General features: G+C 43.5%; 1 protein-coding gene across 3 annotated transcripts; it reads left to right on the top strand.

Moving 5' to 3' along the window:
- Window positions 1-4896: 4896 nt before the first annotated feature.
- Window positions 4897-18609, top strand: NEK3 (NIMA related kinase 3). Of its 3 annotated transcripts, XM_033142754.1 has the most exons (14): window positions 4897-4973; window positions 7279-7480; window positions 8493-8586; window positions 8734-8831; window positions 9358-9441; window positions 10257-10324; window positions 10796-10882; window positions 11020-11074; window positions 12052-12252; window positions 12690-12780; window positions 13247-13387; window positions 15142-15276; window positions 16422-16542; window positions 18306-18609. In XM_033142754.1, the coding sequence occupies exons 2-14, from the start codon at window positions 7364-7366 to the stop codon at window positions 18376-18378; spliced, it is 1365 nt and encodes a 454-aa protein (XP_032998645.1). In that variant the 5' UTR covers window positions 4897-4973; window positions 7279-7363; the 3' UTR covers window positions 18379-18609. The 3 variants fall into 3 exon arrangements, with proteins under 3 accessions (XP_032998645.1, XP_032998646.1, XP_032998647.1); XM_033142755.1 differs by lacking the exon at window positions 4897-4973 and having other exon boundaries at window positions 7365-7480; window positions 8479-8586; XM_033142756.1 differs by lacking the exons at window positions 4897-4973; window positions 8493-8586 and having other exon boundaries at window positions 7375-7480.
- Window positions 18610-21864: the final 3255 nt, after the last annotated feature.

Below are 21864 nucleotides of genomic sequence, written 5' to 3'. Positions count from 1 at the left end.
TGTGCTCTATTTCTGCCTATGCTAGACAACCCTTACACTGAAGCACACCCATATCTTCAATCACTCCTATACAATGAAGATCGCTCTTCAACCTGGGGTCAACCTAACACTACCTCAGGGTTGTGAGGATGAGGATAAAGGCAGGCAGCGAGCCACAAATGCCACTTTGACCTTGCAGAAGAGGCAGGATAAAAACGTAAATGATAAGAGAGCTCCAGTTGACCAGCAAAGGCATAAAAAGTGAAACCCTGTCTCGCCCTTTGAGCAAATGGGCACCTATCACCAACCTTGTGGCTTCCAGATGTTTTAAGCTACAACTCCCATCAGCCCCAGTCAACTTTTTGCAAGACCACTTCTGGTCCGTTTAACATTCTTGGGTTTGTTAAACCTCCAGTGGTGCGATAGGTCAGCGCATCTGACCAGAAGGTTGGTGGTTTGAACTCACCCAGGGAGGGATAGCTTTGGGCAGGATTCCTGCATTGCAACGGGTTAAACTAGATGACTCTTGGAGTTCCTTTACAACTGATTTTTAAATATTTCGTTGGTTTTTTGAACTGTGTTTGATACGAGGACTGGAACTCGGTGGGAGAGCAACCGCTTGGCATGCAGGTTCAATCCCTGGGCATCTGCAGGTAGGACAGGGAGAAAACCCTGCACAGCCACTGCCAGTCATGCAGCAAACATTGAGCTAGACAGAGCAATGGTCTGACTTGGTCTAAGGCAGCTTCCTATGTTCCGTCCTGGGAGCTGGGGGAGAAAGGCCAGGTAAGAAATCCCTTCTGCAATGAAAGTGGTGTCAGTTTGCATTTCTTAGTGCAGAAAGTATTGATCCCATTCTAATTCAGGAGGGTTCTGGATGCTTCTCTGTGAAAAAAACAAGCAGAAGGTTCATGATGTCTGGGTTATTCCTTCAGAGAAACAGAGCAGCTGGTTTAAACTGCTTCTGTTATCTATTTCTGTCAAGGTCATGCTGACTATAAAGTAGGGCCAGAAGGAGCCTGGGTTTCACCCCTTCCCTTTCTATCTCCTCCTTCTGCTGTGCTGGTTTGTACTGTTATGGAAATTAGGGTGGGGGGGCACATCTTTAAAGTTGTTAAATGTTACAAATATGCATAAATGTATCCTTTTGACTTGACAGCTCAAGGAAGTTGCCCATCTTTAAAAATCATATAAAATCAACTCCTTTGCCAGTTTCCTCCATTCCAACACTATTTTGCCCTTTTTGTCCAGGAAGTGCCCATAGGTGACAATTGCTGAGCTGATTGTTGGCCAAGGAAAACCTAATCCCATCACCAGACTTGCCTAGGGGTCCAGACATGCAAAGGAAGTTCTGTGGTACCAGGCATCCCCAAACTCGGTCCGCCAGCTGTTTTGGGACTACAATTCCCATCATCTCTGACCATTTGTCCTGTTAGCTAAGGATGATGGGAGTTGTAGTCCCAAAACAGCTGGAGGACCGAATTTGGGGATGCCTGTTGGGTAGGTCTGACTTCAGAGGTGTTTGCCTATGCTAATCTTATGCTGTACCTGGGTCTTGCCCTGACATGTCTGCTTAATGCTAATCTTGAACCCAAGGACTTGTCTGGACATGTTTGCCAAGGTTAAACTAGTGTAACCCCTGTCTACCCCTCCCCTTTTGTGACATATCAGTGATGTAAAGATGATGTATCAATGATGCTGTGCAAACTGTATCCTGGGATGCTCTGGGTTCTCTCGCTGCTGTTGAACCTGTTGCACAACAATAAAGGATCTAAGTCAGGGGTCTGCAACCTTTAAGACACAAAGAGCCACTTGGACCCGTTTCCAAAGGGGAAAAAAACAATTGGGAGCCGCAAAACCATTGCAACATTTAAAACAAATATAACGCTGCATATATTGTTTCTTACCTTAATGCAATAATAATAAATAACGTATAGGAGCCAATGCAAAGTATAATTAGTAAAAACAACAAGAATAAGTTCTTACTTTTTTGCATTGACTCAGGGGCGTACCCAGGATCAAAACTGGGGGGGGGGGGCAAGCCATGGTCGTTCAGGTTGTGACATTTCAACAAGGAAAGGCGAATGAAACCAAAATTTTAGGGAAATTATATATAATTATAGCAGTGCTTTATTACAGTAGTTATTACAATTATTTGCTTGGTTTTTAAATTTTTTTATTCTAGTTACATGTCTTATGCCAGGGGTGGCCAACTCCTAAGAAACTGTGATCTACTTTCAGCAGTGATCTACCCCCGTTTTTGGGGGTTCAGCTCAAAGTTGTTTGGGGGGGTGGTGGGTGGGAGAGAGGGCTTCCCCCTCTAAGATAGGTTGGCAAGCGAACTAATAAAGAAAGAAAAAGGGGGGTGGGAATGGAAAAGTGGGGTGGAAAAATATAAATTGGGGGTGGGGTGGGGTGAGGAGGATATCTATTAAAAATATGTAGTAGTTTAAAAAATAAAAATAAAGGGGGGAAATCTTTTTCTTCTTTTTCCTTTTTTTGAAAACAAAAACAAAAGGGGAAGAGAAAAGAAAAAGGGGGGATAGAGGCAGAAAAGGGTAATAATAAAAATTCAAATAGAGTGGCTGCAGCAGCTGTGGGGGGTGTTTGTTTGTTTTTCGTTTGTTTGTTTGTTTTAAAAATGGGATTTCTCCCCTTGGATTAAAAAAGGAGGGGAGGAAGAAAAAGAGAGGGGGGTGGGAGAGCAAGGCAAAAAGCAAAAAACAGGTTTGGGGGGGGAATAGCGCCAGGCACTGCAGCGCGCCGGCCTTGCGGCTCCGGGCCCCCGAGCCGCCCTTGGGGCCGTCGTTGAGCATGTACACCGCCCGCAGCGAGCGCTGGCAAAGCACTGGTTGGCGGAGGTTTCAGAAGCAGCCTGGACGTTTTTGCCGCCGCCGCCCCAAAGCAGCTCTACTTCATCCTGTCGGCGACCATCACCGCCCTCCCGTCACGGCGACGCCTGGCCCGCCTGCTCCGCCCTCCGCGCGGCCGCTTTGAAAAGGATTCCGCCCGACAGGGGCCGCTCCAATCGCCGCCGCCACCTCCCGCCGCCTTTATTATCCCGACTCTTCTCTCTCTCTCTCTCTCTCTCTCTCGATAACTCGCAAAGCGCAGCTCCTTCTTCTCCCCGCCCTAACGCCACCCTCATTGGCACGTTCCCCTCAAACAGGAACAGGCATCCCGGCGGCTCATTGGCCGGACGAAGCGTCGCTCTCCCGTGCCCGCCTCCCGCCTTCATCCTCAGTGGCTACCTCGGCGGTAAGGCCCCGGCTCCGAGCCTATGCGCCAAGGCGGGCAATCTGTCCTGCCAATCGGCACGCCGAGGTGGTAAAAGCTCAGCCCTCCCCACACGCTTATTGGTGTGAAGAAGTCGCTTCCTCTCTCTGGAAGTGGTCAAGGTGGACATCAATCTTGGGTCTGTCCTCAGGAACCCCGAGAGGGCTGAGAAAGACCGCCCAGCTGTTCAACGTTGATGCGGATTATTCATGGTTTTTTGGCCCTTTTTTGCCGATAACCATTTAATTATTATTGAAAGGGCATTGAAAGGGGGCATGCCGGAGCCGCGGGAGACCTGTCAGAGAGCCGCATGCGGCTCCGGAGCCGCAGGTTGCTGACCCCCGATCTAAGTCTACTGACTGCTGTTTTGCTCAAAATTGCTTGGCTGGAATTTCCTTCTTTTACTGACCGCATGGACTCGCAGGGGACTGGTACCCCGACAAACTGGGCTGTTGAGTAGTCTCTCAACCCAGAATTTTCCTTGACAGTACATAATATGCTTACTGTTAAGGTTTAGACTTATTGTAAGTTTAAGTTAAGTCTGCTGCAACTGGATTTCTTATGGACAGTGCCAAATCCTGAATGTATTGGATTTGTGACCATTATGCTCATTCGCCGTCAGTAGCAGTAACGCACTGCTGGATGAAATACAATTGCCTCTGGGCTATTTTGGGGGGAATTTCAACGTGCTTTTAAGTTTTTACTCCGCTTACTGTACATTGGAATCTGCTTCGGATCAATATTGAGTAGGATTTCAATGACATGGCGGGGCAAAAGGCAGGAGGAAGGCAAGGACTAGGTACAGGGCCGGATTTAGGTTTGATGAGGCCCTAAGCTACTGAAGGTAATGGGGCCCTTTATATGTCCATCTGTCCTTTGTCAACAACCAATTGTCGATGTTTTTTGTGTTGAATATATGCTATATGGTAATTTATGGACCTAATAGGTATCTAAAGCCATTTGCACATAACATATGTATCAAAGCAATTGTTGAAAAGTCCAGGCAGAATGTAGGCACTCTATACTGTATATAAAAGGTAAAGGGACCCCTGACCGTTAGGTCCAGTCGCAGACGATTCTGGGGTTGCGGCGCTCATCTCTCTTTACTGGCCCAGGGACCCAGCGTACAGCTTCCGGGTCATATGGCCAGTGTTGTAAGAAATTAAGGTTATATATATATATATATATATATATATATATAATATAAATGTTCATAAGTGTTCCAAGCAAACAAGGCCACATGTCTGAAGCACAGCATGACTAAGCCACTTCTGGCGAACCAGAGCAGCGCACGGAAACGCCGTTTACCTTCCCGCCGGAGCAGTACCTATTTATCTACTTGCACTTTGACGTGCTTTCAAACTGCTAGGTTGGCAGGAGCAGGGACGGAGCAACCACACTGTTGCTGTTATGTAGGTTTTATTTTATTTGTTTTTTATCTTTTATTTTGGAAATGTACATTCAGGTTTTGTTTTTTCCTTTAAATGTTTTTTGGGGGCCCCCAAGAGAGTGGGGCCCTAAACTATAGCTTGTTTAGCTTATATGTAAAACCTGCACTTCCTAGTGATGCTGCGCTTGGGGAAAAAGGGGGGAAAGCTCCGCCCTCCCTGCCCTTTGGCCAAGCGGAGCCGCGCCCTGCAGGAGGAGGGTTGGTGCGAGGGGGACCTTCCTCCTTTTCGCAGCCCAAGCCGGGCGGGCAAAGGGCTTGCAGAGTCCCGGTAGGTGAAGGCGCTCGCGGGATCGTAGGCTTGAGGAGCCTTGTTGCAACGCCGCCGCTTGCAAAAACCCACATTTGCCCCGGGGAACGAGCGCGGGGAGCGCGGCGTTGTTTTCCCCCGCCCCTCTCCCTTTTGCAAAGGGGATGTTGAAGAGGCGCGCTCTGCGTTTCTCCTCCTTTGTCCGCGCTACTTCTTGCCTTTCTCCCTCCCCAAACCCAGCACAGCACAGCAACAAAGCCGTTGCGTGAGATCCGGAGGCCTGTGAGAGTATTTTTTTAAAAAAGGAATCGTGTCTTGTGCGCAACGTCCGAACAGACAGACACGCGGAACATTGTTTCTACACGGGAGGCGCCAAAGGGCGGCGACAAGTCCTTCCACCCAAATAGTCCCCTTTCCCCAATCCCCACATATACATTCTTTTCTTTCGGAAATCTAATATATGGAACAAGACTTGTGATCTTTTAGATTTTTTTTTTTTAGTTTAAAACATTCGTACATATTTGCAGGGCCGAAACTAGGCTTTCTGTCACCCGGGTCAAAGACCCAGTTTGGCACACACACACACACAATGCATGTGTGTTAGCATACGTGCACATACATACAAGCACAAATACACACACAGCTCAACACATTTATTCGTAAAAGGCATAAAAAGTAGGCGATATATTATTTGAACACAAAGGAATCCTAAGAAGTATGATGCCTGTATGACCAAAGGGGAAATGAGCATCCCTTACAGTAAAAGCAAATTGTCAAAAGTAGAGCTTCCATGTGCAGCAGTTGTCTATCTGAGGTCAGGTTTTGAATTGGATTTATTTGTTCACAGGGTCATTAAAAGACTGCATTTCCATAAGATCGGTCAAGACCCTCCGGTTTCCTTAAAAAAAATATTAATTATTTTTGTCTCTGAGGCTTTTTGCCACCCACCCCTCTTCTTGGTTCTGTGAAAACCCTTTCAAATACTCAGGTAATGCAAAACCTTTCATTAGGCAGAGTGAAAAAGTAGCTAAATCTCAGCTTCCTATAGCCAAGATCGGTTAGAAGTACAGCCAACTCCCCATTTACACGGTGGTTACGTTCTGAGGCATTGCACGTTTAAGTGAAATCATGGATATTTGGGACACCATTGAAAAAGCCTGCAAGCACCACAATCGCTGCCTGCAGACTTCCTTGCTCAAACTCCCGCTCTCCACTGGCCTCAAAGGTTTGTGCAAGGGCTCCTGGGATTGCACTTGCAAAGCCTCCTGGGATTGCTAGACACTATTTTCACTCCATTTTTGCTGTTTCCTTACTCTTTTATTGCCCTTTTTGCCCCTTTTCATGCCACTTTTGGGTTCAAGGCAATGCAGGTGTGCATGAATGCACGGAAATGGGGAGTTGCTTGTATACATATTTTAATGTATTTAATATTCACAAAGGTATTATTAATAATATTAATATTAAACATGGTATCAATATTCAACATGGAAGTTGGCGAGAGAATGAGCAGGGTTTCAACATCAGGAGCGATTGACTAGTTTCATAACGGAATCAAGTCTTAATTGTTGTTCAGTCATTCAGTCGTGTCCGACTCTTCGTGACCCAATGGACCAGTGCACGCCAGGCACCCAGATCCTCCACTGCTTCCCGCAGTTCGGTCAGACTCGAGAACACCGTCCAACCATCTCGTCTTCTGTCATCCCCTTCTCCTTGTGCCCTCCATCTTTCCCAGCGTCAGGGTCTTTTCCAGGGAGTCTTCTCTTCTCATGAGGTGGCCAAAGTATTGGAGCCTCAGCTTCAGGATCTGTCCTTCCAGTGAGCACTCAGGGCTGATTTCCTTCAGAATGGATAGGTTTGATCTTCTTGCAGTCCATGGGACTCTCCAGAGTCTCCTTCAGCACCATAATCCAAAAGCATCAATTCTTCGGCGATCAGCCTTCTTGATGGTCCAGCTCTCACTTCCATACATCACTACTGGGAAAACCATGGCTTTAACTATACAGACCTTTGACGGCAAGGTGATGTCTCTGATTTTTAAGATGCTGTCTAGGTTTGTCATTGCTTTCCTCCCAAGAAGCAGGCGTCTTTTAATTTCGTGACTGCGGTCACCATCTGCAGTGATCATGGAGCCCAAGAAAGTGAAATCTCTCACTGCCTCCATTTCTTCCCCTTCTATTTGCCAGGAGGTGATGGGACCAGTGGCCATGATTTTAGTTTTTTTGATGTTGAGTTTCAGATCATATTCTGCGCTCTCCTCTTTCACCCGCATTAAAAGGTTATTTAATTCCTCAAGTCTTAATATGTTTACTATTTTACTGCTTTCAAGGAGACCGTTCTGAAGAGGAAGGGGAAAGTGCAACCTGTCAAAGATCTGTAGAGACGCCTGCAAACAGTAAAGCAATTTGGTAACCATGGAGAAATACAGTGTCCTGGCGATACTTGGAGAAGGATCATTTGGGAGAGTTCTTTTGGTCTGTCATAAAAACAAAAATCAGAAATATGCAATGAAGGAAATAAGACTTCCTAAGGTAACTTTTATCCAAATATTATCAGAACCTGTTTGTTTGTTTGTTTGTTTGTTTTTTAACTATTCTTAGCTTGTGCTAAAGAGGTCAAAACAAGGGAAATCTAACTGGATTTCCCACATGCAAGATAGGTAACATTCTGTCTCTGGAAGTGAGGAAAACCCCAATATCATATCACTACAGGCCTAGAAAGATCTTAGAAAATACAAAATTGTATTTAACTTAAACCGTCTGCACTATATTTAACATATACTGATCCAGCTATAACAAAATAAAAAATAATAATTTCCCCCCTTCCAGTAGCACCTTAAAGACCAACTAAGTTTGTTGTTTTGACTGCAATTCGGTAAATGCTAACAGCACAATCTCAGCCATATCTATTCAGAAGTCAGTCCTGTTGAATTCAGTGGGGCTAACTCACAGGTGTCAAGGTTAGGATTGCAGCCTTCTTAGTCTTATCTCATTAATGTGCCATTTGTTTCAGGTTACTGTAGTTGTGCTGTTGTTTCAGTTATGGCTAACTTTAGCTGGATTGGGGGCCACAATTCAAAGATCAGCAAGACCTTTATTTTGTGAAAGGTTTTTGGGTTATTGGACTATATTGTAGAAATTACAGATTTTGCCTTTAAGTTGCTTGCCCATTTAATTAGTGTGTATTGTAACTACATTTCTACACTTTTAAAACCATTTTAATATAAATTATTAAATTATTTCAATTGTACCCATTTCCACCGAGCAGGAATATATATGGTACACAATTGTTCTTAGGTCTCTTACCCCAGTCATAAAACAGCAGACTGCTACATCTTCTACAATAACCACTTGGGTTGAGGCTGTCACAGATCTCTAATTGGAAATATTTCCATGGTCAGAGAGCTATACTAGCAGTGCTGGCCTATGATTAAAGATTAAAACAAATTGAAGCCTGATAAATGTTTTCTAGATATCTTAATTTGTTCCTTCATTACTGCAATAACTATATATTTTTATTTACTAACTGGCAATATATTTGTAGTCTGTCCTTGGTACAGAGAAGTCCTGGAATGAATCCATTTTATTAGCTAAAATGAAGCATCCAAATATTGTCGCCTATTTGGAATCGTTTGAAGGTAAATATGGATGTTTAAAAACAGTTTTTAGTATTATTAATTTTGCAGAACCTGTCCTATTGGCGCTGCCTTAAAAAATAGCATAATAGTAATATATTTTGCATAATAGTATCTCTACTAATAAATCTTAAAATCTCTGTACATTAGCTGATGGACATCTTTACATAGTGATGGAATATTGTGACGACGGAGATCTAATGCAAAAGATTAAGCTTCGGAAAGGAAAGTTGTTTCCTGAAGATACGGTAAGAATACAATACATCAGGTTATAACTGAGCACCTTTTGGATATATTCATTTTCTGGGCCTGGTTTAGGCTTCTAATGAGCTTCTGCCCCCTGGCTTAGAATTGGAATTAGATCTACAGTTCCGCCTGGATCAAAAAAACACATAAAGAGAATGCATATTAACTGTTAAATGCATTGGAGAGGCATTCTCTCATACTTGCAGCAGGCTTGCCAAACAGGTTCTCCATCACTGATCTACCGGTAGTTAGTTGGTTAGTTAAACTTAATATGTTGCTTTTCCATGGTAGACGTTATTCCATATGCCAAAAGAGAAGTGAATGTTTTTAAAAGTATAAATGGAGATAATAATCGTAGAATGAGATGCATAGTTTTAGAACAGAGAAATAAAATTAGCAAGAATTTTTCTTGCCCAGCTTCTATAGTCCTTGTTACAATATTTGTCCTCTAGTTTCCTTTGTCTTCTTCACGATTGTATAAGTAGAATACAAGCCCATGTGCCATATCTTTTTCTCCTCTCCCCACAGATACTTAATTGGTTTGCACAGATGTGCCTGGGTGTGAAATACATTCATGACAAACGTGTCTTGCACAGAGACATCAAATCAAAGGTAAGTGGACCCCACTTAATGACGGTTTTTATACATATTTTTATTATTAATAACATGAAACAACACAAACAACAAATAATGGGTATTGGTCACCAGATACCAAGCAAAATACAGTCATGACGTATATAAGGCAGAAAATAATAGCATGTTAAATGAAATAGCCAAGCCAAACAGATGCACGAGTTACTGGGGGAATAACTGTTACTATAAAATTACCACCAGTCCTTTCATACTTAGCAATACAAAAATCCTAAGGCTAGGTCTTTCGTAAAATTCGGTGGTTTTGTATTTCTTTACTTGTCGGCTTATAAATACTTATACTGTATCTTGCCTTTCTTCTTTAAGAAGGGATTATCCCATGACATTTGATGCCAAGAGAGTCCACAGCCAAATAGGTGCCATGTTGTGGATTCCATTTTATTGGGAATATAATTCTGTGAAGTAGGGTGCTCCTGCAGATGTGTACCTGATTTAATTACAGAGATAGCTTAACCCCACGTTCATCCTCCTCCAAGCTCTTGTTAGCCCTGGGAGAGAAGCTTCCATTGCAATCCTACATGGGGTCTACAAAATGGATGAAAACATTTAATATGCGTGGTATTTATTCCATAACAGCTAATTCTGTGTCAGCTTTTTTCTAATGCTGTTGGTGTTTGTTTGGCTTTTGCTCCTCAGGGAGCATAGAATCCCAAGTAATCTTACAGCAAAGTCTTCTGGTTTAATACATAGAGAGTGATAAGTTTCTCTCTCTCTCTCTCTCTCTCTGTGTGTGTGTGTGTGTGTAAATGAACTCTTTTTCCTATTTCGTAATGCAGAACATATTCCTCACACAAAATGGGAAAGTAAAACTGGGAGATTTTGGGTCTGCACTTCTTCTTTCCAGGCAAGTCCATATCATACTGAAGCTGGGAATTTTTAAAAATTATTTTCTATCTGTTGTAGAAATGTTAGTAAAGGTGAAGGTACCCCTGACCATTAGGTCCAGTCGTGGACGACTCTGGGGTTGCGGTGCTCATCACGCTTTACTGGCCGAGGGAGCCGGCATACAGCTTCCGGGTCATGTGGCCAGCATAACTAAGCCGCTTCTGGCGAACCAGAGCAGCACACAGAAACGCCGTTTACCTTCCCGCAGGAGCGGTACCTATTTATCTACTTGCACTTTGTGCTTTCGAACTGCTAGGTTGGCAGGAGCAGGGACCGAGCAACCGTCGGGGGGGGGGGGGATTCAAACCGCCAACCTTCTGATCAGCAAGCCCTAGTCTCTGTGGTTTAACCCACAGCGCCACCTGCATCCCTTCGTAGAAATGTTAGTCTCTTCCTAATATTACTTGTGTTTGTATCTTTTTTGGAGCAGCCCAGAGGCATATGCTTGTTCCTATGTGGGAACCCCTTATTATGTGCCTCCAGAAATTTGGGAAAACACACCCTACAACAATAAAAGGTAAGAATTAATCAGAATCTCTATGAGCACTTACTTTAATATTGGGTGGGGGAACCTCAAGATCCAGCCTGACAGGCTGAAGAGGTTCCCCCACTCCTGCCTTAAGCTAATAACACTCTTCAAACCTGTCTTTCCAGTGATATATGGTCGCTGGGATGCATTCTATATGAGCTGTGCACTCTTAAACATCCAGTAAGTACCCTTCCTTATGTTTATTACTTCCAGGAACTGATCCAAGGTCAGTTTCTAAAAATGCAATGTGAGAATTGACCCTTCCCTTAAATCTTCACAAATACTTTTGTTGCTTGCACGCCATTAATATTGTAGGGACTATTTATGATATGCTGCAAATAGAGTTTTCCGGGGGGGAATAGAGTTTTCATTTGGAAAGTGCAATCCTATCCGTATGTACTCAGACTGTGATCAATAGAGCATACCCACAATATGTGCTTTTAGGATTGCTGTCATGGTGTAAGTCATAGCCTTGTACTCAGGTCTGCTGAGTGCTTTCACCACTGTGGTGGTTTCTCTGTCACTGGCTGCTCTCCTAAAAAAGGTTGGGGGTGCGGGAATGCCAATCTTAGGGCTGGTATTAATGCCAAAAAATCAAAAAGAAATATTTATTGCTGTTCCAAAATACAATGCACAGCTCCCCTAACAGCAAAGAATGCTATTTCTGAAGATTTGTAGACCGGTCAGTTTATGTAGAATGTAGCGCTAGGTCTTTTGCATGCATTTGTATGAAGATAATGATTAATTTGTATAAAGTCAGCAACCTTTTTCAGCCGTGGGCCGGTCCAACGTCCCTCAGACCTTGTGGTGGGCCGGACTATCTTTTTTTTTTGGGGGGGGGAATGAAGGAATTCCTATGCCCCACAAATAACCCAGAGATGCATTTTAAATAAAAGCACACGTTCTACTCATGTAAATATGCAAGGCAGGCCCCACAAATAACCCAGAGATGCATTTTAAATAAAAGGACACATTCTACTCATGTAAAAACACGCTGAATCACGGACCGTCCGCAGGCCGAATTGAGAAGGTGATTGGGCCGCATCCAGCCCACGGGCCTTAGGTTGCCTACCCCTGAGCTAGATCTATGAGGCATTTTAGTAAATATTTAACGCGAGTAAAATCATCTGCTTTTTTTCCATATCTGTTCAATTTAGTTTCAGGCCAATAGTTGGAAACATCTTATCCTTAAGATATGTAAAGGATACTACAATCCACTTCCACCTTATTATACTTATGAACTTCAGTATTTGATAAAACAAATGTTTAAAAAGAATCCCAAGAACCGTCCATCAGCTACCACGATTCTTGCAAGAAGCTGTCTGGAAAAGTGTATTAGAAATCTTGCTTCAGCAGAGGTACTATTTTGACTTTAGAAAACTGAGCATGCATTTTTATAGACAGAAAATTATCTTTTCATATTATGGTTTCAATGTGATTATTATTTAATTGTGTGTGTGTGTGTGTGTGTAAATATGGAAATTTTTTTTATTTTAATGCATTCACCAGATATGTGGAGGATTGACCTTGTTCCCATGTGATTATCTTTGGGCTCTGCTTTTCGAATGATCACTGTGACATACGGCATATTTTCCATTATTTTTAAGTTAATTACACCAAGGAGTTTGGATTTCTTGTCAGAAACTAGGATTCTCTTTCATAGCATGAAATATAATTGTGGAGCAGTTGTTCACAAGTATGCTAAGATATTTGTTCACTTAAGATAGCAAAATAAAGATACGTACCTAGTGTGCATTTTGTTCAATTGTGAATACTTTTCTTCAACCCTTTAAAGGAGCAAGTGAAACATGCAAGGAGCAAGAGTTACGATTCAGAATCAGAGGCCGTTGCCAAGGGTTTCTGTGAAATGGGATTGGAGAAAGCAGGTGAGGATAAATAAACAACCATGAAATTCAAAAGCCATCTATTAACTGACATTTGAGCCAAGTTCTGACATGGTTATCATGGGGCTTACTTACATTAGTGGTCATGAATTACTTCTCTGAGACTACAATCCTATACATACTTCCCTAGGAGTAAGTTCCATTGAACTGATTGGGTCTTACTTTTGAGTAGACATGCAAAGAATTGTGCCGAGATTTTTGTAAATGGCATTGCAAACAGTGCCAAATACAAGAAATATGCTGGAGGGAAGACTGAATTTAAAGTATTTTGATGTGTTTTATTTATTTTAAAAAATCCAAATTAAAAAAATATACACTATAATGTGGGTCAGATGATACAATATCTATAATCTTGTGTTAAGGAAATACAGGTATATTGGTGGTGGGAGTTGAAACATGGGAACAACTGTAAACCCTCCTAATGGATTTTAATAAAACATTTCATTAGGGAAGGATGTAGCCTCCCTGGAAGCTGTTTTACCAAACCCTCACAGACAACAGTGGGAAAAGGGAAGATCCAGTACTGTCATCAAAATTCTGGGAAATGCATCTTTGCTTACTTCCAGTATTACAACAAAGGAGGATACAAGTAAGATAAGATTCAGTATAATTGTTTGCATTATTTGTTGTTAGAAATAACGGCTGCTATGAAATATGGTATTCCTATCAAATTATTTCAGATTCTACCCCAAATAATCCCAGTCCAAATTAAGAGTCTAGCATGGAAACCTATCTGGGAAGAGAATCTACTGGAAGGGCCATCAGGATTACAAGTAAAGAACTAACAGGCTGGAAAAGTTCACCAGACACTGACAGCACAGTAATGGGCATCTTCAGACCAGCACTTCTGTGGTTACAAGAAGTTGCCTCTGGCCTCACTGAGCATGAGCTGGCTTGCACGGGTCTCTGTAAAATCATTATTTATTATTATATTTTAATTTTGTATGCAGCCTTTGTATCCCGGGGCGGTTTATAACAGAAAATGCTTAGCAGCATTGGGAAAAGAGGTTGGAGACCTTCAAGACAGTAGGATGAGGACATTTGAGCCCTGCCCCTCTGTATCATGGGTCTGGTTACAAACGGAGAATATGTAAGACTTGGGTGAAGCCAGCTGAAATGTACGAAGGGAAAAGAAGGGTCTGTGTTTGACCAATTAGGCAATCCTGTTGAAACAACCTGGAATGTGTTTTTTTTTAAAAAAAAATAATAATCTGGAAATGTTTTTGCTATAATTCCACATGTGTCTGTGTTTTATCTGTGTCTGTTTTAATTTTTGTGAGCCTCCTTGAGTCCCACTTCAGGAGGGTGGGACTGGAGTCAGGATATAAATAAATAAATAAAATTAACAACAACAACAACTACTACTATGACTAATTATTATTATTTCTGGGGATGAGACCAAATTTTTAAAGTGGGTCTTCGGAGGGAGCTACTTCCCTTAGGAGGCAGCCATGCCTATTATAAACTGAGGCAAACCCCTCCTCCACGATGAAGCTCAGTTTATCATTAGCTTGCTTTCGTACCACGTATCTCCAATCTTCCCTACTACTGGTTCCTTCCTCTCTCCCTCCCTCCAAGGTAAGTTGGGGAAAGGTGTGCAGAGGAGGGAAATGGGACTGGTACTTGAATGACTGGTCCCCCCCCCCCAAGCTTTCATAGAAGAGGAAAAAGTGTTGATAGGCTGTGCCCATTCTGAACTGAGATGGGTTAGTAATGCCCATTTCTAGTAAGTTCACATTATACATGAAGAAGGATGAAATGGCATACTTATGTGGAAACTGAGGGCCATATTCAACTAAATAGTTGCTCTGGCAGGAGCCAGCACAATGGGACTTTCCTCTCCTGACTTTCCTCAGTTGGCTTGGTGGTGGTGACAACTCACAGAGCGGCGCATGGCAGGAGGAGAGGGAAGATTGTTCCAGCAATGCAAGCATTTCTGATTGCCCCATGGAACCATCTAATTAGTGCAGTGTTTAATTCCTCCTTGAGATTCTGTACAGCTCAGTAGCAGCAGTTTTAATTTTTCAATCGCTAGGAGTTGACGAGTGGATCCAGGCACATCCAGCCTTCGCAGGCTAGCACTCCATTTGCATGACACCACTTGTGAGATACTGTTTGCTGCAAGTCAACCAACCTGAATCGCCATTAAGGCCTGATGAAACTCTGACAACCAGTCAGTGAATTCCAGTTCAGTAATCTCACACTCTTCCTGCCCTTTAAACAAGGGGTGGGGAGCCTGTGAGCTGCTTGTTGGTCTTTTCTCTAAATGGTTATTTTTATTTTTGGCGACTTGGTGTCGTTTACTCTCCCAACATTGTAATGTCTTATTATCTGTTTGAAAAGGTGGTGATGTAAGAAGATACGATGAAAATGTCACACGAAAGCAGTGGACCAAGGAGCCTCCTGAAACCTTGATGAATATTCTTCGCAATGCTGATGTTAGCTTGGCTTTTAAAACGTACACAATCTGCAAAGGAGGTAAATCATAATGGTAGCAGTGGTGTGACACCCAGTATGGGTTAAATTGCTGGTCAGGGCCCCAATCCATATATCAAGGATGAGGAACCTTTTCGGCCTGGTGGACCGGATTGCTGTCTGTTCTCCCACTCCCACAGTTCTACTTCGACAGGTGGGCTGGACAAGCCACTTGTCAATTCACCTGGCATTATATGTCCTGCCTACCTGTCATATTCACTTGTGCAGCCTCTTCCCAAGTACCTGACAGCCAGTTGATGGTTAGGCCCTTCAGAACCGCCTTAAGCTTAAAAATAAATACAAGGCAAAATTAGACAAGATCAGCCTAGTGCCGGTGGTGAATAGGTCTATGGATGTAATGGTGAATATTTAAAAATAAAGGGTTGTATCCAACAAAGTTATCCATTTCACACAAAGACTTATTGTGTAAGGAACTTTCCCTCCCTCTACCCCCCTGGTAAAGGTGAAGGTAAAGGGACCCCTGACCGTTAAGTCCAGTCGCGGACGACTCTGGGGTTGTGGCGCTCATCTCGCTTTACTGGCCAAGGCAGCCGACGTTTGTCCACAGACAATTTTTCTGGGTCATGTGGTTAGCATGACTAAGCCGTTTCTGGCGAAACCAGAGCAGCACACGGAAGCGCTGTTTACCTTCCCGCCGGAGCAGTACTTATTTATCTACTTGCACTTTGACGTGCTTTCGAACTGCTAGGTCGGCAGGAGCTGGAACCGAGCAATGGGAGCTCACCCCATCGTGGGGATTCGAACTGCCGACCTTCTGATCGGCAAGCCCTAGGCTCTGAGCATGTATGCAAGGGGTGTGCAAGAAGAGATGAGGGAGGGAAAGTTTCATTGCAAAAAACCTTGCACATATGGGACGACCTTTTGGATACAACCCAAAAGAAGAAATCTCGGATAATGGTTATAAAGAGGGGGAAAGCGACAGAGGTTTCTTTGTCATTGACACAAAAGCTTTCACCTCTTAATGAGATAGACTTTTACATGAACAAAACATGAAATGAAATGAAACAGGAAGTAATGATGGAGTAAAATACATTGTTCTTATATTGAACTTAATACTGAAGCTGTTTAATTATTGGGGGGGGGGGACAGGTCTGATAATTCCTGTTTTCATTTTGCTAATGTTAAAGGCTCGGATGACCTTCTGAGAGGACCACTTACTGAAGATATCAAAACCTCCGATGAACCAGATGGTGAAACTATTATGGAGGATGCAGAGAGACTTGAACCTAGATCAGATGACGAGGACACGTATGTTCAAATACAATTTGAAAGCTTTATTCTTGGAGTTTTTTTATATCCTGAAACAACAACTCCAAAAAAAAACATTCCTTATCTAAAACAGCTATCTATAGTTTTGTATCATTTTCTAACATCACTCGCTTTTGAAGTTGCAGCAGTGTTAAGAAGCAACATCTTGAGGAGTTTCTGCATGTGAAACTTTAGATCCTGCCTTCTAATTGCAGTCTCCCTCTCCCATTTGTTAAGCTACTTCTGGAACTTGGGGGACATTTTAGAATGAATTGTCAGTATTGGAAGCCTAAGGGTCATGTAAATCTATGTTTGTTACATGGCCACCGGTTCATGTGGCCTCTAGAATCCAAATATGCCAATGGTGGAGAGAAGTGTCAGCCATTTGCAAGTTATGTTCTGTGTCTATAAACATATTGAAGAATATTCAGAACATAATAATAAGGCTGATGTGAGATACATGAGTGTTTTGTGAAGGAGGAACTAGGAATATTTAAGTGGAGGACATCACAGTAATTTCAAAAATCTAAAACACTGCATTGAGGAAGAAAAAAACCCCACCCAAGCCTCACAAGTCCTTATTAAAGAAGTGCTGTGTACACCAAGTATACATACTTCCTCTTAATGTTAATACAACTTCCATCATGGCCGATCCTTGTCCATGTTGGCTGGGACTGGCAGGATTTGGGAGTCGTATCTACATCAAGAGGGTCCTGGTATTTATACTGAATTGCAACAGCTTAAGTTTGGGTATCTAGAAAAATAACTCGGATTGGACAGCAGAACAAATTGTTCTGGAAAAATGGTAGAATCTACAGGACTGTTTTTATGGGTTGAATATCTTACATGGACACTTTAAGCCTTTGGAGTTCATTGCAAGAAAGTAGAGGCCCTTCCATTTCTTTAGTCCAATTATTTTTTTAAATGTAGCAGCAGCAAGACACGTACACATTAACTCGGTGAAGTTGAGTTTATTTAAAGAAAACAGAAAACAACCAAGCCTTTAGACTGGAGCTCCCTGCTCTCATGACCTCTGGCTACTCTGTTGATGACTTATCTGAAACTTCAGGGTGGTTCCTCTTCCCTTTAAAACCTCGCGAGAACACCTTCCTCTTCCGCCTCCTCTGCGATGACAATTTCCCTTTCTCTTGCACCCCACCCCTCCTGCGTTCCTCTGAGGTAAGAGGAGCCGGTAAAGGCTCTGACAAACTGCTTTCAGAGAGATTTGGACTAGCCCTGGACTGAGCGCTTCCCTCAGTCTTATCTCCTGCTGTTTCCCTGACAACCTGCCCTCCCAGCTCTTGGCTGCCATCCCAGTCAGACAGCTGCAGCTGCTGGCTACTCAGCTGTAAGGTAAAGGTAAAGGGACCCCTCACCATTAGGTCCAGTCGTGTCCGACTCTGGGGTTGCAGCGCTCATCTTGTTTTACTGGCCGAGGGAGCCTGCGTACAGCTTCCAGGTCATGTGGCCAGCATGACTAAGCCGCTTCTGGCGAACCAGAGCAGCGCACGGAAACACCGTTTACCTTCCCGCTGGAGCGGTACCTATTTATCTACTTGCACTTTGACATGCTTTCAAACTGCTAGGTTGGCAGGAGCTGGGACCGAGCAATGGGAGCTAACCCCGTCGCGGGGATTCGAACCGCCAACCTTCTGATTGACAAGCCCTAAGCTTTAACCCACAGCGCCACCCACGTCCCGTACTTGGCTGTAACTTGACATTAAACCAAGTTAAAATTTGGCTCTTTTGCTTTCATTTTGTAGGGATTTCGAAGCAGATGATGATCCCGACTGGCTTTTTGAATTAAAAAGGATGACCAAAATGGAGAGTGAATAAATAATTGAATAATGGAGGAAGTGAAGAAATTGGTGCCATCAGATAACCAAATGTCTTGATGCAAAAAATGTTGCTCAACAGTTCGAAAGTTTTGCATAAGCATACTACTGTTAGTTACAGTGATTCTGGATTAAACTCTTTGGACACCAGTGTACTGGCTAAGCTTTTGTATTTTGGGGTGGTAGAGAAGTATAGCATTTTCAGAATAAATGTGAACATTCATCTTCCTAACGTGTTGTTTTGTGTACTTCCTATATAAGGTGGGGTTTTTTGTTGTTGTTGTTACTGTGTTATATATTTTGTGTTTTTATACTGTAAACCGCCCTGTGATTTTTGGATGAAGGGCCCTGTATAAATGTAATAAATAATCCAAATAGTATTCCAAATGCACAAGCTGGTAATTTTTAGCTGAGTTAACCCTGTACATTTATATTTTATTTCTCAAGGTGCCAAAAACACTGGGTGGTATTCAACCAAGTTTTACTCAGAGCGGACCCAGTAAAATTAAGGAACATGACCTAAGTTAGGTCCATTACTTTCAATGAAACAACTCTGCATAAAATTTAGTTGAACACCATCCACTCTACAACCTTTTTTTTACTAAGTTCTTGGGAAAGGCCCCATTGGAACTGAAATTTATTTGAGAACTAGACTGATGGAAGGATAAACACTACTTTCAAACTCCCGTTCTGTTCACATGTACCTGTGCCTAAACTAACCTCAGTGAGGCTTCCTTCATAGCACACATGCATCTGCTTGCCCTGTTCGTTGGTTCAAGAAAGTTATTCTGCCTATTCATCTGAAAAGCCATGTTCCTGTATGTCCAAAACTTTGCTGGAATGCTAAGCAAGGACAGAATTTGCACAGCACCCTAAATATTTCGTATTTTCACAATAATTCCTTTTGGTACAGTTGCTTTTTTAATGGATCTTAGTTGATTCGTATAGATGCTGTTGGTGTTTTTGTTGTTATTCACCCCCCTGGCTTGGCGCCCTGCGCGGGGAAGCTGCTCTTATCACCCTAAATCCGATGCTGAGGAGACTGAGCCCTCAAAAATTGGGGAATGTCAAGCATGCTAGGTTCTCAGGAGCTGGGCCCTGTGTGCTTTTTTACTTGCCCTGGTGTGCCTTGAATTGTCTCAAAGGGCTAGTTAACATGTCAGAAGTGTCACAGTTTAAAGGGACGTCAATTCCCCCCCCCCCATGAAGTTGATAGAAGCGGCCAATATTGTCTCAACAGGTGTATTAGGGGTGTGCGTCAATATTTATACTTGCCATGAGAGATTTTATTTTCTTGGGCTCCATGATCAATGCAGATGGTGACAGCAGTCACAAAATTAAAATACGCCTGCTTCTTGGGAGAAAAGCAATGGCAAACCTAGACAGCATCTTAAAAAGCAGAGACGTCACCTTGCCGACAAAGGTCCGTATACTTAAAGCTATGGTTTTCCCAGTAGTGATGTATGGAAGTGAGAGCTGGACCATCAAGAAGGCTGATCGCCGAAGAATTGATGCTTTTGGGTTACGGTGCTGGAGGAGACTCTTGAGAGTCCCATGGACTGCAAGAAGATCAAACCTATCCATTCTTAAGGAAATCGGCCCTGAGTGCTCACTGGAAGGACAGATCCTGAAGCTGAGGCTCCAATACTTTGGCCAACTCATGAGAAGAGAAGACTCCCTGGAAAAGACCCTGATGTTGGGAAAGATGGAGGGCACAAGGAGAAGGGGACGACAGAGGATGAGATGGTTGGACAGTGTTCTCGAAGTGACTAGCATGAGTTTGGCCAAACTGCGGGAGGCAGTGAAGGATAGGCGTGCCTGGGGTGCTCTGGTCCATGGGGTCACGAAGAGTCGGACACGACTGAACGACTGAACAACAACAACCTAAGCTACTAGCATGAGTCTGACCAAACTGCGGGAGGCAGTGGAAGATAGGCATGTTCCATGGGGTCATGAAGAGTCGGACATTACTAAACAACAACAACAACAACGGGGGGGGGGTAGGTGGCAGCGACCCGTTCCCCGCCCTCCCTGCTGCGCGGGGGAACTTCCCTCGCGGGACGTCATAGAGCGGCAGAGTGCGGAACCAGCTCGCGCGTCTTTATTCTCTCCGTCGCCTTGGCGACGCGGAGGGCGGGGCGGAGGAGAGGGCCTGCTCCCTTCACGAGTGAGGAGGAGGAGGAGGAGGAGGAACAACACGGAGGGACGCGCTTACCCCCACCGCCCACCCCATGGCGTCTGGGTTCACCGCTTTGGAGACGACCCCCTACGTGCGGACTCGGGAACCGGCTCCTCGGGTAACCCGCGCGTAAAAACCGGAGGGTCGCCTTCCCGAGGCTGCCGCCGCCGCCGCCTCAACCGCCACCCTCTTTCCCCGCTTGTGGGTTCGCCTCCGTTGAAGCAGCAACTTTTGGGGGGTGGGGGGTGCACTGCCTACTTGGTTACATGAAGCCCATCCGTCCCCAGTGCCCGCTACCCTATCCTATATGCTTGGTTTCAAGGAAGAGAAAGGAGCGCAGTAAAAATTTTTGAAGCGGTCACAAAACTGATTGCACAGTTATTCAGAATCCTGTTGCAACTACAGTAGTTTCATTATTTCAACTATCCAGCGAGATCAGCTTTACAAAGTCTGATAACCAGTGCTTTTCTCCCCCTAATAAAAATGTTTAGGGGTACTCTCATTTTCCTACTCGTATTGAAATACTTAGATTCATAAAATGTTTAGGGGTAATGTGTCCCCCAAGAAAAAAAGCACTGCTGATAACCATTAACACACCCAGAGGTGCAAATTCCTACTTTGAGAACTGCTGCATGGAAAAGTGTGCTCATGCTACCAAGTGGCCTATTATTTGAGAAGAATGCTTTAATTTTGAGGGGTGGAGGGGCTGCATTTCTACTAACAAGAAGTGGGATCTTGAATGACTCGGGTGGCAAATGGATCTTTGTTCTCCCTGGGGTGGTCCTCAAACTATTTTTTTTTTACTCAGGAGTAGTTCTGTTGAAATGAATGAACACGACTAACTTAGGCCTATTCATATCAGCAGGTCTACTCTGAATAAAACTTAATGGTTTCCGCACATTTTTATTATATGTGTTATTTAGTACATTTTTATATCCAGCCTTTTCCACTTTGTGGCATTGAAGGCAGCGCCTTCCATCCAAGCAAGTACCAGACAGACCTGCTTAGATTTCAGCAAGGTGACTGCAAACCTGTGCTGTGGATTATAGAGTGTCCACTTACACAGTGACCCAAAGAAAAATGAATGCGTCATCAAAGAAAGAGGATGCCGGTTTGCATATCATTTGTCGGCATACCATAATTTGTATGGTGGAAATAATTGCTGTAATTGAAACAGAAATAAAATACATCTCATCATTGTTTGGAAGTATCCGACCAATCTGCTGTTCAGGTGCAACTTCAGGACTCTAGCTGTCTGTTCTTAAAGATGTTTATCTCTAAACAAGACTGTCCTTCGAATTAGACGCA

The sequence above is a fragment of the Lacerta agilis genome, chromosome 3 (genome assembly GCF_009819535.1).
Source record: "Lacerta agilis isolate rLacAgi1 chromosome 3, rLacAgi1.pri, whole genome shotgun sequence".
Classification (NCBI taxonomy): Eukaryota; Metazoa; Chordata; class Lepidosauria; order Squamata; family Lacertidae; genus Lacerta; species Lacerta agilis.
Note: the sequence above shows the minus strand (reverse complement) of the source record. Positions and strands in the feature narration are given on the sequence as shown.

What these genes read in the sequence shown, in the direction of transcription:
- NEK3 (XM_033142754.1), top strand. Translation starts at nt 7,364, where the DNA reads ATGGAGAAATACAGTGTCCTGGCGATACTTGGAGAAGGATCATTTGGG. An exon ending in AGTTGTTTCCTGAAGATACG is followed by an intron (nt 8,832 to 9,357) that starts GTAAGAATACAA and finishes CTCTCCCCACAG; the next exon opens with ATACTTAATTGGTTTGCACA. An exon ending in AATGGGATTGGAGAAAGCAG is followed by an intron (nt 12,781 to 13,246) that starts GTGAGGATAAAT and finishes ACATTTCATTAG; the next exon opens with GGAAGGATGTAGCCTCCCTG.